This window comes from Mauremys reevesii, linkage group 3 (genome assembly GCF_016161935.1).
Source record: "Mauremys reevesii isolate NIE-2019 linkage group 3, ASM1616193v1, whole genome shotgun sequence".
In the NCBI taxonomy this organism is placed as follows: domain Eukaryota; kingdom Metazoa; phylum Chordata; order Testudines; family Geoemydidae; genus Mauremys; species Mauremys reevesii.
The window spans coordinates 91,509,781-91,528,279 of record NC_052625.1 but is presented as its reverse complement, the minus strand read 5'-3'; the positions used below and the strand labels follow the sequence as shown (position 1 = coordinate 91,528,279).

General features: G+C 38.8%; 1 protein-coding gene across 2 annotated transcripts in view; it reads left to right on the top strand.

Annotated features, from left to right (window-relative positions):
• IGF2R (insulin like growth factor 2 receptor) overlaps positions 1 to 18,499 on the top strand; it is a 93,522-nt gene that overhangs the window by 63,043 nt on the left and 11,980 nt on the right. For both annotated transcript variants that reach the window (XM_039530072.1, XM_039530073.1), the window contains exons 34-43: positions 2,366 to 2,628; positions 3,716 to 3,922; positions 5,235 to 5,378; positions 8,846 to 9,007; positions 9,682 to 9,889; positions 10,382 to 10,528; positions 11,089 to 11,323; positions 12,494 to 12,630; positions 13,591 to 13,705; positions 18,232 to 18,378. In XM_039530072.1, the coding sequence (XP_039386006.1) occupies positions 2,366 to 2,628; positions 3,716 to 3,922; positions 5,235 to 5,378; positions 8,846 to 9,007; positions 9,682 to 9,889; positions 10,382 to 10,528; positions 11,089 to 11,323; positions 12,494 to 12,630; positions 13,591 to 13,705; positions 18,232 to 18,378 (1,765 nt within the window). The remainder of the gene's footprint in view (positions 1 to 2,365; positions 2,629 to 3,715; positions 3,923 to 5,234; positions 5,379 to 8,845; positions 9,008 to 9,681; positions 9,890 to 10,381; positions 10,529 to 11,088; positions 11,324 to 12,493; positions 12,631 to 13,590; positions 13,706 to 18,231; positions 18,379 to 18,499) is intronic.

The following is an 18,499-nucleotide window of genomic DNA, read 5'->3' as shown; positions in this document are numbered from 1 at the left end:
GCCAAACTATTTAAGGAGCAGCTGTGACTCCTTCATTTCAATTCAGTGAAACTTTAACTTGACAAGTTATACAAGTGCTGCCAAACTGTAAGAAGGACCCCTTGGATATGTGTTGTCACCCTTCTTCTAACAACCTCAAACTGCACTCAAATTTAAGGAAATAAATATGAGTTCAGACCTGTATGTTAGGAAACCAGTTACAAGGCATAGTGGCTATCATTAGACAGAAGAGCACTTTTGCTAGTGCATTTAGTTATGCCCGGGGGAATTCTGTGCCAAAAAAAACCTCTTGCACAATATTTTCAAATTCTACAAAATTCAGCATATTTTATTTGTCAAAATAATACAATATAATCACACCAGTTTCAATTATTTTTGCTCATTTATTTCAACATACCTGCCAGCAAGTATGTCTGTAACAATACAGACAGCAAAAGAGATTCAGGAAATGTCTTTTGATAAATAGATTCCTTACTAGGCATATTAATACAGAACTCTGAGTAATAATTGATTTATACGACAATACAGAACTGTATTTTCCGCACCCCTCAGAAGCAGTGCAAAGGCTTGGGGGCATCAGGGTAATGGAGGGGCTGAGGGAGAGTGAAGTAAATTGCTGGGAAGGAGCCTGGGTGTGAACTTCAAGGGTTGTTTGGTATGGGGAAAAGTATGGAACAGTTGTGGGGTGGGGGGGTAAGAGACAGGGAGGGATTCTTAGGGAGCTTCCCCCATGCAGACCCTGGCTGGCCCCTAGACTCTCCCATTCAGTCAGGCATATCTGCCCCTGTCCCCTTGTGTGTCTGTGCCCTCACCCAACCACACTCTGACCCTATGTAGCTCCTCCCCTCCCCCATCACCATGTGTCTATGCACCTCCCTCCCTCTGTGGCTCCACTCCCATTCAGCCTCTGCCCCAGTCTGTCCTCCCCCCATTACTCCTTATGAGCCCCTGTCTGACACGCCCCCCTCCAACACCCCACAGACCCTGTCTCCTGGCCTGACAAGCGCTGGGAAGACAGCTCTCTCTTCCCTTGCTGCTGGGAGCTGCAACTTTGGTCTGTTGCCACAGTGCCCTCTGGTGGGGGAAAAAGGCGAGACTACTTCAACATTTTGACAGAAGCTTTTTTCTACATGGAAAAAATAGAAATCTGCAGGGTTCATTAAATATGCACACACGCAGTAGTACAAAATTCCCTCAGGAGTAATTTAGTATAAATGTAGTCTACACCAGGTACTAATCCCATCTCTAAATCAGACTTCCAGTGGTGACCTGTTAAGAGGATGTTTAATAAATCTTTATGTAGCAGATTAATCTGGTCTAGACTGACACACAATGTTCTCCCATATTAAGTGTCCCCTACTGTAGTAGGTAAAGCGTTATCTGCCATGTAGTAAAACTGAACCTACTAACAGGCCTTGGAAGCCCATGGCAGGCAACGTTTAAGATTTAGTGTAGAAACACTTGCACTGTTGATGCAACAAAGCTGTGGGATTCTAGCTGGGGTGAAGGAATTAGAACTCTCCTCTCTCAAACAATCTTTAGTCGATGACACGCAAACTGCTCTTTTAGACTTGAAAAGAGAACCAACACTGATGGTCCACACTTCACTGATCCATTTATGGCTAAGTATCACAGCGTGTCTGGTATGATGTCCTCTGCTACTCTGTGTGGCCCCATATTCTGACCCATAGTGGCTGCAATAGTACCCCTGTCAGAGTTCTTACAGTCTACCAGTTAAATGTGTAATTCCACAAAGGACGACAGTTAATATCATCGCTTCAAATGTTGTCTGCCTGTAACTGCTTTGAGTAATTTATAGTGATCTCTCTAATATAAAGAGATATTAATACCCAAAGGGCTGAACACCCATCAAATGGGCAAGTAACCTACCTTATTTCATCTTAGACAAAAAGTCCATTTCTAGTGTTTCAGGGGCTAATGTTCTTTGCACCCTTATAATTTAAAAGAAACAAATGGCTAGTTCTGAATGTTTGCGGGTGGATGAGGAATGGGTGGCCCGGACTAGGAGTAGCTATATTAAAATTTTGCCTGTTACCTTTCATCTTGACTGAATGTTCTACAGCCCCCACTCCCTTTTGATGCTTGTAAAATGTTGATATTTAAGCATAGCGTGCAAGTAGTTGATACCATATTGAGGTGGTTGTTTCTTTAAATTGGAAAAATTAAAAATTTTAAACCTTGTTTAGGGGGAAAAAGTAGTAATTCAAAACGCTTTTAGTCCTAGTTTAAGACCACCGGAGGGTTTAAGGAACAATCGTAAATTACCACACAATTACACAGTACGGTCAGATTATTCATTTTCTTTCCTAGGCAATAACTTTTGTCCCCATTTTACTTAATTTAGGTGCCTGCATTATTGGTGGTCAGAAGCCAATTAATGCTGGAAGGCTGAGTAAAATGTTGATCTATGAGGATCAGCTGTTGAAGCTTGTCTACTTGGGGGGAGATCCGTGTCCTGCAAACGCTGAATTGAAATACACAAGCTATTTTAGCTTTGTGTGCAAGTCTGATGCTGGAGCTGGTAGCCAACCTGTGCTTTTGTCCTTTGATGAGCAGACATGCACCCATTACTTTTCTTGGCATACTACTTTAGCCTGTGAGGAGGAGGTAAGAGAATCAACAAGTCTCTCTCTTTATGAAACAGAAACCACAGACACAGTACAGTGGAAAAACCATTCTGCTTCTTGTTAACGTCGTCTTGATGTGGCAAAAGTGGTGGTCTTTAAATTCTACATTTCAAGGGAAAGGTTCCATCTTGTATTGTACCCTAACTTATAAAGAAGTTCATAGCAGAAGTGTCTTTTTTTAGCAGTTAGTATAATTTGTGTTACAGTAAAAGGTACAAGTCTGCTACCAGGTAGTACTTGTAATCAAAGGATTTCTAGTTTTGGTACTTACTGACCCATCTGAGAGTACTCTTAACAAGAACAGAAAGGGCATTTTCAGATGTTAACCTCTGAATTAATGTGACACGCTTTGATAGCTTGTGAGATAACTCATTTCACTATTGAGTATCTTTGTCTTGAAGGATATGCCATAGCTGAAATAGAAATTATGGACCTGATGCAGGAATTTCACGGTGAGGCTCTATGGCCTGTTACGCAGATAAGGTTAGGTGATCATAATGGTCCTTTCTGGCCTTAGAAGTCTGACGTATTTTACAGTTGCTTTTCTCCTAGCTACCATTCAAAAACCCAAAACTTTCATATGATTTATGAGAAACGTAGACACTCTCAGATTCCCTTGGTGCCAGAAAGTATAAACATGATTGTACAATGGAAAAAAAAATTACTGGATTGTAATTAAATGGCTTAAATGCTGTACTTGAAGTATACTCCCATGACTGATTTCGAGATTGCTACTGAGTTTGCTGACCCTTTTGAGACATTTTTATGGCTATCTACACTAAAATTACACACCAATTCTTCATTTCTCTCTTCCTTAGTGGCGAATCTGGGCCCGAAGTCATAAACATTAAATAAGAAAATCCCATTTCCTCTAACAAATATAAATTATGTAGATTACTGTCAATAGCTAAGCAAAGAGCAACAAATGCAGTTTTACTTAGAGGCTCTCCAAATTGAATTCGAAATTTAATCTCACTTGAAATTAACTCTCTGGCCAGAGGGAGAAAGGGAAGTATCATTGTATAATAGACAGTTCCCATAAAGGCATCACATTTATTTTCCAACAGGTGAAATGCTCAGTGCTGAATGGAAGCTCGGTTATTGACCTCTCCCCTCTGATCCATCGAACTGGTTATTATGAGGCATTTGACGATTTAACTGACCAGACTCCAGATTTCTATATTAACATCTGTGAGCCTCTGAATCCAATCGCAGATGTCAACTGCCCACCTGGAGCGGCTGTCTGCATGGATCCTGTTAATGGACCCCCCATAGTAAGTATGGTGTAACTATTAGCACTAAAATATTTTGAGGTCAGAGTTACAGGATAACTCCTTCATTGAATAACACCTCTTACCCCGATGAAACTGGTCTAATTATGAGTTTTTGGAGGAAAGGTTGATTAAAACTACATCTGCAAAATCCTGCCCCATCGCACCATTTGTCACTTCTCTCCAAACTGTGTCCGCATCTCGTATCACCATGGCTATCCTCTGAGTTGGAAAGATCCACTGCCATTGCAGACTTCGGTCTCCTGTGATATATACCGGCAGCTCACACTAGGATAGACCCAGAACATTAGCCAAACGTGTCTCATTCATGGTTTATATTTAGCAGTACCTACTAGTGTTTGGATTGGTGAGCAGAAAGCTTCTAAGTAGTCACCTATATATGGTGGAGAAAAGATGCTAGCCATAAAATTAATAGTGTCCTAAATATGAAGCTGTATGTGTCCCAATGTGTAGTGAAATGTAATTACAGGTGAATATCTCCAAAACCTTATGTGAACGTTTGACTACCAGATATCTTGGCTTGCAAAGCGACAGTTGAAGGTGAAATTGGATTTGAAGGTGATGGTAACTCACCACCATAAGGAAGGTTGCTAGGGATGTTGACGTTTTCTCTTGCTGAATCTTAATGAAGATTGGTATCAGAGGGGTAGCCGTGTTAGTCTGGATCTGTAAAAGCAGCAAAGAATCCTGTGGCACCTTATAGACTAACAGACGTTTTGCAGCATGAGCTTTCGTGGGTGAATACCCACTTCAACCCATGCATCCGACGAAGTGGGTATTCACCCACGAAAGCTCATGCTGCAAAACGTCTGTTAGTCTATAAGGTGCCACAGGATTCTTTGCTTTTAGTGAAGATTAACTTACAAAAATGTGCATCAAGAGTCAAAGGCTGTGAGCAAGTGAAACTAGTATTTTAAATGTCAACATTTCTTTATATGTGAGACTTTGGATGCTTCCATGTTGGCTAATAAGAAACCCATTCGTTACTTGAAAACAGCACTCTTTCATGGGCTAATGACACATCTTGCACACAAGATGTGAAATTTGGTTGGTTTATTATGTGCTGTTTTTTCAAGCTTACCCATCATTTATCATAGTGAGTGGTCATCTTCTGTTTTAAGATCTAATCAGAGTACATCCAAGGAGAGCAGTTGTTATAAGGCATGATTTTCAGAGGTGTTCAGTACCTCTGGTCTCACTTAAGTCAATGGAAGATGCAGCTACTTGGCTTATCTGAAAACTGGGCTGTAGTATTTAATATGCCATTACTAATCAGTGGTTTTTGCTTGTTCAGGATATTGGTCGCATCACTGGACCTCCAAAAATAAATCCCGCAGTAAATGAAGTTTATATCACTTTTAACAGTACAACCCCTTGTGAAGCAGACAAAATGTTCAGCTCTCTTATTGTGTTCCATTGTAAAAGAGGAACAAGTCTGGTAAGAAACTTTTTTTTTTGAACATTTTATAGTGAAAATACAGATTTGTTTAGTGTAGGAAAAGGAACAATAGTAAGTGTATTGCAGAATGGGAAGTAACCAATGAGAGTGTAAACTTTGCACGTCCCTAGTGAATTTCTTTTTTAAACTCCAACCAAAACTAGTAAGGAAAAAAATTGAGTAGTTCATGGAAAGACAGCAAGCATGTTTTGCTTCAGAAGATAGTTTCCATTTTATGCCCTGAAAGAAAATTAGTCCTTTGTTCAGTTATTTTAAGATGCATATTTTTAGGCAGGTGGCAAATTATGCAAACTGCAAGCTATCTGAGACTTTGAGTTAATTAGTTTAGTGGTAGCTTATTGTTAACATTAAACTTCCTCTTAATACTGTCTCTGATCAGCCTTAGCCCTGTACCAAAAGGAAGGAATGGAATTTTTTTGCCTCGTGGAGGAAAATGTTAGAATTTATTTGAATGTTTCCTTTGTACCCAGTGTGCCATTTTCCCTGATTTAAAGACCAAAGATACCTTGTTATGAAATGTTAAAGCTGCCTGGTTAAGCACTCAAGACAGGAAATGTAATAAATCTTAAATGTTCTTCTAATGTAGGTGTTTGGTTACAATTAAAAATACACATTTTATATAAATACCAGAGCTGTCAATCGGACGAGTTAACTGCGATTAACTCAAAAAAATTAATTCTTGCACTTAGAACAATAGAATACCAATTTGAAATTTATTAAACTTTTTTGAATGTTTTTGTACATTTTCAATATTGATTTCAATTACAACACAGAATACAAAGCATACCATGCACACTTTTATATCGTTATAGTTGATTGCAAATATGCACCTAAAAATGATAAACAAAAGAAATAGTATTTTTCAATTCACTTCATACAAGTACTGAAATGCAGTCTCTTTATCGTGAAAGTGTAACGTACAAATGCAGATTTTTTTTTTGGTTACATAACTGCACTCAAAAACAAAAGTGTAAAACTTTAGAGCCTACAAGTCCACTCAGTCCTCCTTCTGCCAATCACGAAGACAAAGTTTGTTTATATTGATGGGAAGATACTGCTGCCTGCTTCTTATTTACAATGTCACCTGAAAGTGAGAACAGGCGTTTGCATGGCATTTTTGTAGCCAGCGTTGCAAGGTGTTTACATGCCAGATATCTATGCTAAACATTTGTATGCCCCTTCATGCTTGAGCCACCATTCCAGAGGACATGCGTCCATACTGATGATGATTCTTAAAAAAATAAATAAATAAATTAAGTAATAAAAAAAGCATCAATTAAATTTGTGACTGTACTCCTTTGTTGGGAGAATTGTCTCCTGCTCTGTTTTACCCGCATTCTGCATATATTTCATGTTATAGCAGTCTCAGATTATGACCCAGCACGTTTGTTTTAAGAACACTTTCACAGCAGATTTGACAAAATGCAAAGAAGATACCAATATGAGATTTCTAAAAATAGCTACAGCATTCGACCCAAGGTTTAAGAATCTGAATCCCTGTCCAAAATCTGAGAGGGACGAGATGTGGAGCATGCTTTCAGAAGTCTTAAGAGTGTAACAAACCACCAAAAAAGAAAATCAACCTTCTGCTGGTGGCATCTGACTCAGATAAGAACATGAATCAGTCTGCACTGCTTTGGATCGTTATCAGCAGAATCCATCAGCATGGAAACTTGTCCTCTGGAATGGTGGATGAAGCATGAAGGGACAGATGAATCTTTAGTGCATCTGACACGTAAATATCTTGTGACACCAGCTACAACAGTGGCATCCAAACGCCTGTTCTCACTTTCAGGTGACATTGTAAACAAGAAGCAGGCAGCATTACCGCCTGCAAATTATAACCAACCTTGTTTGTCTGAGTGATTGGCTGGCCAAGAAGTAGGACTGAGTGGACTTGTAGGCTCTAAAGTTTTACATTGTTTTATTTTTGAATGTAGGTTTTTTAACGTAATTCTACATTTGAAAGTTCAACTTTCATGATAGAGATGGCACTACAGTACTTGTATGAGGTGAATTGAGAGTCTATTTTTTACAGTGCAAATATTTGTAACCAAAAATGAATATAAAGTGAGCACTGTACACATTAATTTCACTTACAACACAGAATACAATGTTTGAAAATGTAGTGAACATTCAAAAATTATTGAAAATAAGTGGTATTCAATTGTTTAACAGCGCGACTAACCACAATTAATTTTTTAAATCGCTTGATAGCACTAATAAAGACTAAAGCTGGTCAGAAAAACATTGACAGATTTTTCTGTCAAAATGCTTTTTTTGAAACTGTCTTTTGTTTAGGGGCAAAAGTGAAAAGTTCCAAAAATGTCAAAATGAGACATTTCAGCATTATCGGAACACTTCAATTTTTTGTTTTGAAAATACTTTCTCTTACATTCTATTAATAAATAGTTTATTAGAATATAAAACAAATTATGGCAATTAGAAGACAAGAAGTAACAGTAAAGATCAAACTCAAAGAACGAGAACGAGTGGGAATATGTGCGCCTTGGAGGACTAGTATTGAAGAATGGGAATTGTGAAGATGCCAGAAAATGAAGAATCAGACTTGCTACTACAGCATTCAGAAAACTCTGCAAGGGTAAAAACATTTCAATAAATACGAAAATGAGTGTACGTGAGAACTATCATGCCGATACTGCTGTACAGGTCGAAAAGGTGGAGTATGAGGAAAGCTGAGGAATGAAAGATTTTGACTGCAGAAATGAACTGGCTGAGGGAAATACTGAGAGGTTCAAGGCAGTGAGGGGAAAAAAAATGATTAGGGCAAGAAATAACGCTGTTACAGACGAATCAAGAAAAACTACGATTTGGATACAAGTCAAGAATAGACCCGGAAAGGATGCAATGCACAGCTATCCACACCAGAGTGCAAGGAACCAAGAAGGCGCTGGATAGATACAGCGAAGAATGGTGTAGAACAGAGCTTCACAACTTCATTCAGAACCTAGGACATGACAAAGTGGTGAGAGACTTCATTCAGCCCTATTGTTGCTGTTGAGGTGACAGGTAGGATTTGAAGAATATAAAACAAAAGTCAGTCTCTAAACAAAACTTAAACTTAAAAAAACCACCCTGAATTTTCCTTTGGAGAATTTTCAAATTTTCCATTTTTTGTTCTGATATGAAATGAAGCCAAAATTTGGAATCTCAAAATACTTTGCAAAACAGCATTTCTGTCTTCCACATGCTCTAGAAAGGCATGAAAATGGATGATATGATAGAACAATTTATGACTGTGGCATTTTGTACTGGTTGTAGTCCTGAGCCAAGGAGTTAGTAAAAACAACCCTGCCATCAGGAGTCTCCTTTTTTCCTCTTCCTTTCCTCCTCTCCTACCCCCCGCCACCCTCCACCCCTATTAACTAGAAATAATCAAACCTACACAGAGTTCATTGTAATGCTTTTGCTATGTTCTGTAACAGGGCAATCCAAAGATGATACGAAAATCTGACTGCAGTTTCGTTTTCGAGTGGGCCACTCCTCTAGTGTGTCCCGATAAAGTGAACATGCTGGGCTGCTCTGTGACTGATGAGCAGTTAAACTACACTTTTAACTTGTCCAGCCTTTCTGGAAGCTCGTATAAGGTAACGTTAACACAGTGTTGGGGCTGCTGTTCTCAGTAGTGGGGGAATAGCATGCGTTGAAACCAAAGCAGTAATAGTCATTTGAATAAGCCAGGCGAGCTGAAGAAATCAAGATGAAGAGGCATGTGCATTACGTTTCTGTGCCATCTCCAAGAGCCACTGGCATGAAGTTGTGGTGCTCTTCCAGACTGCAGCCCTATGGTGGAGACACAATGACGTACTAATAGCTCTAGTCCTTCTCTCATAAAATGCTTAATACTAGACTTGCAAAGTTCTGCTTCTCGGGGGTATTCCTCCCCCACCCCACCCCCAGTGAGGAAGCATCGTTAACTTTTCCGTTATTAGGCATTGTAATTTAAAAAAAAATGGATACTTTGTGCACAGGCCAATCAATATTCATAAAAGCTCCTGGATGCTACAGTAATGTAATCGAATTTTGCAAGGCTGACCTATTAATATGGCTCAGTACAATAAAACTTTAAATTGTAGGGTATATTTCTTCCCTATGGTCTTCAAATGATTTTCTGTAAAATAATGTCCAATCCCTGTCATCTAAACTTTTTACAAGACTTCAAGTATATAAAGGACTTGGGTAATTCTCAGAGTATTGACTGTTAGCTCTAGAGTGTTGTTTTTATCTTTGATATAAGATTCCCTTTTCGATGCCTCTACAGGTATCTTCTGGATCCAACAGTTACCACATTGGGGTGTGTGCTGAAGTAGCAGATGTGCCCCAGGGAAAATGTGTAGATGGGGCAGTGTGCCTGGTCTCTGAAAACAGTGCTGCTTCATTTGGAATCATAAAGGGAATGAAAATGGATTACAGGCATCAGGATGAAACTGTCATTCTGCAGTATACTGGGGGTGATCGGTGCCCTCCAGGTGAGATCCTGTAACTAGCTATAGATAATTTTATATAAAAAATGGTCTGGTCCCATTAGGACACGGAACAGCCAAAAAACTGCCAGGAAAAAACAGTTTAGAAATAGGAAGATGTAATCCTGGCTCTTGTATAATTAATAGCTTTAAAAACATAATGTTGGTTTATATTTATGATCTACTGCTGACCTCTGCAAAGAAGTTATTTACCTATGCTCAATACTGCCTTTGCTGCATATGTCAGTTTGAAGTGGCTCAATGAAGGCCCTAGCTGTTGGCCCAGAAAGTTAAACTGTGTATCTCTTTGCAGTGTCATCTTTGATTGCATTTAGACTTGATGTTTCTGTATTTGTGCCTGAATGCTGGGCTGATGGATTTTTAAAACAGAACAGAGTAATATATAGGAGAATTATAAACTGCTTTTGATTTATTGCCTGTCATTATACATGGTAACTACAGAGCATATGTCTCAAGGGGTGTTGCCTCCATTTACAGTGACTGAAAAAGGTGAGCTTTGTGTATTCCCCTTCAAATACAAAGGCAAGCGCTATGAGGATTGTATTGTGGACGAAGAAAAACGGCGCTGGTGTGCCACGACTAATGACTATGACAAAGATGGAAAACGAGGATTTTGTGGAAATGGTTAGTAAGAACTTCATTTACCAGAGAGATGAAATGATGTTGTGCATGTCCATTGGGCCTGATTCTCAGTTAAACCAAAGCTCTTTTTACATGGCTCTTGCACTATAAGGATGATAGTGTGTGGTTTTCCCTTCCTCCCCTCCAATACTGCTGTTGTGTGGGTAAAAGTCCTTTATGAGGAGAAACTGTAACATTAGAAAACATCATGCGATTTAAAAAAACACCCTAATGTCATAAAATGGTGAAAACTATTTTACCTACTAAAAGTTGATCTTTCCATTAAGCTGGAGATGGTGTTTTTTTTTTTTTAAAGTAGAATTTAATCAGCCTAATGTAGTAAAGTAATGGTACATCAAAGTGATTGTGTTCTGCCTATTACGTGAATCTAGCTAATGTAGCTGGGCTAGAAACAAAAATTCATATTTCTTTAATGAGAAGCTATGCTTGATTTAGAACGGTTCTCAACTACTGGCTAGAGTAATAATTATTACGCTGCACAGTCCACACGTACATTACATTACCTCTGTTTTTTTTCTCTCCATTAATGTATCTCCACATAGCAACTGGGAATCGAGAAGCTACTATTATTTTCAAGTGTGATGACAATGCTGGGAATGGGAACCCTCAGCTCCTGAGTGAGACACTTGGCTGTGCTGTCACCTTTGAATGGAAAACACAGTTTGTTTGTCCTCCAAAGAAGATGGAGTGCAAGTTCATCCGACAGCACAAAACCTACGATTTAAGAGTGCTCTCCTCACTGACAGGATCGTGGCTCTTTAACTATAATGGGATCGTGTGAGTGGTTCTTCTCTCCTTCCCCCTCCCCCCCCCCCGGATGACTTTAATCCTTTTTACACAGCAGTTTGTGCATCAATGGATTGAGATTGAGTTACGTGGTGGGTATATGGAGGGGTGTATGTTGGCTTTTCAGTATTTGATAGTCCATATTTGGTAGTTGGTTTGAATTAACTTTTCTCCAGATCGCAGCCTTTCATGAAGTTTAGGGAACTTGTGACTTCACTGAAGACTGTAATCCTGTGCATTTTAGAAATTGAAAGCTGTAATGAAAGGAGCCTGATTATCCAACTAACTGGGGAAAGTCACTCTTCGCAAATGGGTACCTTTGCACAGGGTGGATTAAAAACAATGGCATTTTAAAACAAACATCAGATTTTTTTTAAAATATAGCGTCCATGAATATTCACTTTAATGAGTTAAAGGGAATATCTTTATCTTAACCTCAAAAAGATGAGCTGATTAAATCAAGTTTTATAAATATGACATATGGCCTGCCCTAAATATATCTGCCGCTTTCAGTCTTGACAGGAGTGAATGCCAGTGTTTACTTTTCCAACTTGAATTGAGAAAGTTGGAACTTTGTTTTTCTTTTCCATTCTATGAATAAAGTAAAAGTGGAGAGGATGAGATGTACTAGTTCTAAAAAGTTGAAAAACATTGTTACCAGAAACAGTCTCTTCGATTAACTACAATTAATTCTTTCTTTGTTTAATAAAGCAGTTAATTTTAATGCAAAACACATTTTTTATAAACGTGTGACTTTATGAATCCAGCACTTTTAAGGTTCTGTTTTTTAACTAACAATTTCATAATGCTTTCTCTCTGCATTTTAATTGAACTCCAATTTTCTTCCAAATGTAGCTTGACATGAGTAAAAAATTGATCTAGTAAATTGTTAGAGAACAGTGAATGACACATCTTAAAATAAGAATCAGATCAGTTGATTTGGAAATGCAATAAAAAAATCTGAAGTTTGACTCATCTGTGTTTGCCCAAACAGATTCAGATAGCTCTTATGTAATGAGGCATGTAAAAATGAGCACTCAGTGGTTATGTAAACTAAGCAACAATAAACATTTCTGAATACAGAATAATTCATGATGCTTAATCCTTTTCTTGTTCCTGTTCATTTGGCATAAATACTTTTTTTCTTTTCTCCTATGATAGGTATTACATGAACCTGTGTCAGAGAGTAAACAATGGACCCACAGACTGCCCTGAAAGAGCCGCTATTTGCAGCAAAAGTCAAAATGGGGCTGTTCGGGTTCTGGGAGTCGTACATACGCAGAAGCTGAATGTGATAGGTTCAGTAATCCTTTTGAATCCTTATTTCAATAGCTGCAAAATCAGTATTTTTATTGGGAGGATCTAGTGGTCCTGCTCAAACTCTCTTGCATAAAGACTTCAGTAAATACATCTGTTGCATGTTAATCAAGCTTTTTATCTTAAATGGCAGTAATAGTTTATTGACCCATGCTTTTAAAAACTCTTCCAAAATTCCATCTAAAACAGAGTAACATTTAGGCTGTGATAATGGCCAAAGGAAGTAAAATTAGTTATAGCTGAGCTTCTCTGAGGCCATTTTTTAGGAAAAATCCCAACTTTGCTCTCAAGAACCCAGCACTGGGACATGTCCAGGTGTTCTTCTCACTTTAATAGAATGTTTGATCGTGTTGCTTTTTTAAACAAGGATTCTTGTTTAAAATGCTAGTTAAAGGAAACTAGATAGTGACAGTTTTAGAAATTGCAAGAAAAATTATTCTGCTGCAATGCTTTGGTTTAAAGAATCTTTCCTCTTGTCTTCCAAAACTGCACCTGCAGCTAACTTTTAAATCTCGTGTTTTGTAAAGATTGGAAAGAAATCTAACCAGTAGGGGAAAAAATAATGCACTTATACTCACTGCCTTGCTTGCAAAAATCGGTTTTTCATTTGTTATTTGACAATGTGTGGGCTATATTAAAATGGAACTAGCTAGGCAAATTAGCCATCTCTTTAAAGGAGACAACACATTTGTAACTGCAGTGTTTCTTTTGGGAGGCATGGGGGAAACTGTATGGTAAGGATGGTTGGAATGATTTAAATTTTAGCTTTTGTACCAATGTAACAAGATGCAGTTTGACCTCTGGGCCCATCAAAACATTGGGATTAGGTATTTAGATTATCTAAAATGGCAGTAGTATTTTATAACCACAGTCACAAGCAAAGTTGTATTTAAAGGATTACAGAACACAAAGAACTGAGTCTCTCAATGATTGTTTTTCAGATGATAAAGTCCTTGTTAGTTACTCAGGTGGACATGAATGTAAAAAAAACAAGAAAGCAACAACTATTATAGAACTGAAATGTGCAGAAACAATTGGTGAGCCCAGGCTACATAGGTGAGTAATAAGACTTTTGATTATGTTAACCGGACCTTCTTGGTTCAGTCAACCAGAAAGATAGAGGGATTGCGGAAACAGCTTTGTTCTGCTGTAAGGATGCAGTACTAAATGCACAAAAACCAAACTCTTGGCTTAAGAACTTAGAATGTTAACTTTGCTCTGCTATAGCACCTCTCATCCAAGAATCTCAGTGCTTTAGGAACATAGTCTCCCTCACTTTTGTGAGGTTGGTACTATGCCCATTTTATGGAGGGGTTAAGACCCAGATTTTTACTGTTATTACTTCGCTCACTGTTTCAATGCCTGTGTCTCATTTTCAAAAGTGACTTAGTGTTCACAATGTTTAATTGAGGTGGAACAGTGCGTAGACACCTTTAAAAACACTGCTCTACAGCCAAAATGCTTCTGAAATAAATGTAGTCTAACTTTACTAATTCTGGATCACTGAGAACGAAAATGATGCTTAAAATTGTTGATTGGCTCTAGTTTTCAAGATATGCTATTGGGTCAGTATATACGACCCTTGACTTGGGAATAGCGGAGGATAAGTGAGTTATAAAAGGAAGGGATCTCAATTTAAAACAGAAATGACTAAAATACATCTTTGACTGGATCTATGAATAAATCTGACTGGATTTGGACAGTACTTGCTTTTTAGGCAAAACCATGAATGATGCAATCTGAAGCTGGTATTGCGTCATACATGATATGAATTGCATCATGTTATTCCTAGAAGTCATGGATGATGCAATCATAACGAAGCTTACATCACTCTGCTGAACAAATTGCCCTATATCAGCTCTAGAAATCATACAGTGTCGTGCTCTTATTTGTCAGTGTTTGATTTTGCAAAGGGACACATTTCTGTTTAGCCAAAGTGAGCAGAGATGCCTCGTGCTTGTGTGAACAGTGCAGATAACGTCTGCTGTGTTTGTGGTGAAGTGACTTTTGCATCACAGAAGCGCAGTATAACCACTATGGTTAAGAAAGCCTATCCCCTTTATTTTGGCTGCAAAATTGGAGATCAGGACAAGAGGTGGGCCCCACACATATGCTGCAACACTTGTGCAACAAATCTTCGCCAGTGGTTGAACAGGAAAAGGAAATCTATGCCTTTTGCAGTGCCAATGATTTGGAGAGAGCCAACAGATCATACCAGCAATTGTTACTTCTGCATGGTGCCTCCAGTTGGGAAAGGTGTGTCAAAGAAGAAAAAGTGGACTGTGCATTATCCAAATATTCCATCAGCTATACGCCCAGTACCCCACGGAGAAGGACTGCCGGTTCCTGATGCACCAGAATCATTCTCACTTGAGTCAGACGAGGAAGAGGATGAAACTTCTGGTCCTGAACCATCAATGTCATTGGACCCACATTTTCTCCCATCCTCCTCCTCTGAACCACGCCTCATAACACAAGGTGAACTGAATGACCTTGTCAGGGATTTGGAACTACCCAAGAGTAAGGCAGAGCTGTTGGGCTCCAGACTACAGCAGTGGAATCTCCTGGCAGGTGATGTTAGGGTTTCCATGTTCTGTGACCGTCAAAAGGATCTTGTCCCATTCTTCTTCATGGAAGGTCATCTTGTAGCCTGCAACAACATCGATGGTGTGATGGCAGCCCTCAACATCGTTCACGATCCAGATGAGTGGAGACTGTTCATTGATTCATCGAAGACGAGTCTTAAAGCTGTTTTACTGCGTAATGGCAATGTTTTGCCATCAATTCCAGTTGGTCATGCAGTCCATATGAAGGATATGACATATGACAGTATGAAACAACTTTTGAGGTGCATAAACTATGACCAACATCAGTGGCAGCTTTGTGGCGATTTGAAGGTTGTTGCTCTCTTGCTTGGTCTGCAGACTGGATACACAAAGTACTGCTGTTTTCTCTGCGAATGGGATAGTCGTGCAAGAGATTCCCACTACATCAAGAAAGATTGGCCACTCCGACGGTCATTGGAGCCTGGGAGGAAAAGTGTTCAGCATCCACCACTTGTTGAATCAAGGAAGATTTTGTTACCACCCTTACACATCAAGCTGGGTCTGATGAAGAACTTTTGTCAAGGCCATTGACAAAACACAAGCAGCTTTCAAGTACCTCTGTGGAAAATTTCCAAGGTTAAGTGAAGCTAAGATAAAGGAAGGTGTCTTTGTTGGTCCTCAGATTCGTGAACTTCTTCGAGATGATACATTTGACCATGCACTGCGTGGCAAGGAAAAGACGGCATGGAAAGCCTTCCAGTTAGTGGCAATAAATTTTCTCTGAAACAACAAGGCAGACAACTACAGGTTGTTGGTGGAAAACCTCCTCAAGGCATACAAAAGCCTTGGTGGCAACATGTCACTAAAGATACATTTTTTTGCACTCTCATCTAGATTTTTTTTTCCACCGAACTGCGGAGCAGTGAGTGACGAGCACGGCGAGCGATTTCACCAGGACATTGCAACAATGGAGAAACGCTATCAGGGCAAATGGAGCCCATCAATGCTTGCAGACTATTGCTGGACAGTGACAAGAGATGCTCCATTTAATGAATACAAGAGACAAGCCAAGAAGCGCCGAGTAGACACTGAATAGGACTAAACTATGTACATAATAGTTTTTTGCCTTTTTGTTTCATAATAAATTTTATTTATATAACCCTTTTGCTGATTTTTAAAGTGTTACATAAACAGGACAGGTGAAATATTATCATGTAAAGCAACCATAAACACATGAAAAGACCTAGGTTTACAATTTATGATTAAAACTCTATCTACACAATATACATAGACATAAAATGTAAAAACTTTAACTTAGAAATAGTAGCCAATCAGTTGTTTTAATTGTCATATTTGAATTTAGCACAGCAAAATACATAATAAATAGCACATTTTATCTCTGAAGCAGACGACTTCTCAAAAATTGTAGACCAGTGAAATCTGGGCCTAGGTTATTTGACCAAGGTAATACAGTGAGACGATGGTAGTGCTGGGGATCGGAGCCATAGGTTCTAACTTGCAGTTTCTGCTCAGACCTCAAAACAGAGTCAGTTACTGTTAAATAAAAAAAATTGAACAAAATAGATTTCCAAACTTTATCTAGGTGCCAAGTTTTGGAAATTTTGCCAGTTAAATCAATTTTCAGCCCAATTACCCAACCTCTCTCCAGATCTGTAACTATACATTTTTCTCTTCTGCTTGAAAAGATTAGTTGGCATCCCTCTTATTGTCCTGATCCTCCACGTTGTTCTCTGGCATTAGCACCTTGTGGAGAGCCAAAACAACAGTCACATGAGGATGCTAGAAGAAAAAATGCTAGCAGTGGGACAAACAGCTGCCTGCTCTACTCACATGTTAAAAGTAAATGCAGAAAGTTCTGAATAAATGTGCACTTTGTGCTGCTTGTCAGCGATCTGTAAATTCCAAGTAAAGGAACTGGATCTCTGCCCTGGAATAGCAAATGTATAGCCTGATTTTACCCTAGTCTCTAGAAAGCCATTTAAAAATCACACAGACGTCAGTGTGTGTAATCACACGGAACACATTCTCAATCTGTGTTTACCAGATTGGAGGCTTTTGGACTCTTTCCACTTGTTCATTTTCATAAACGGCAATTCCATTCAGTATTTATTTTATTGTGTGGGCTAAAATCTTGGCATTCCCTTCAAACTGATAAAGATGTGATAGCATAACAGGAAAGAATCAGTTGTTGAGGTGGGTGTGGCTACAGTATATCCATTATCTTTTAGATGTTTGTTCTCTCTAGATTTATCAAATTATATCAGTTTCAAGGTTTTTATAGCTATCAATTGTCATTACTAACGAGGTTTTGGAGAGAATGTGTTGCCTAACTGCGGGTTTCTTTAATCTGTTACTTTAACTTGTGTTTTGTGTGTGCAATAGTAAAGGCTGACAAAACTCTATGCATAAAAATTCTCATTTAATGAGCTATAATCTCTGAACACCTCCCCTGAGCACTGAATATGTTTGGAGCCAAACTTTATGGTTCAGCTCTGTCTGGGAATCAAATGTCCCCCTGGAGCAATAGGAAAACTGAGCAGAAGAGCCAGGGACTGTAACTTGACCAGCCATGTTGGTTGTCCAAGATCAATGAAATGCAAAATGTAAACCTTCCGAAGGAAACCAGACTGTTGGGTTAGTTTGACTTTGCATTTAAATCTCAAATGCAGCATGTGCCATTGGGAACTTTAAGCAGCTGTTGTTGGGGTGTTTTTTTTTCTTTTTTACTTTACCTTTGTGGTTTCAGAAATTACCTGTTGTTGGACTTCTGAATCCATTGACCTAGGAAGCAGTTCAGTAAGGCTGGTAGAACAGTGATCTTGATCTAGGTCATCAGTTTATGCAAGAAATAAGCACAGATATTAAGCTTCTACCTGCTGAACCAATAGGCTACACCATGTTGAAAGTCATGAGTATCTTCCCCTCCTTCTTTCCCCTGATCAGTTATATTCTTTTCAGACTAGCAAGCATGTCACTCAAATACGACTTGTTACTGCTTTCCTATGTATTTGGTAGGATTGATGAAGAAAACTGTACATACTATATCACATGGGGAACTCGAGCAGCTTGTGCTGTGAAGCCGCAAGAAGTGGAGATAGTGAATGGGATGGTTATTAATCCTACAACTGGGAAAAAATTCAGCCTGGGTGACATTTATTACAAGTAAGTAAAATCATGTTCCTGTAGTGTGCTGAATTTGGCTACTAAAACCATACCACTTTGACTGCTATGGGCTGTCTTAGATGTGCCTAGCTTTGGAGCACACATGCTAAGGAACTTTCTG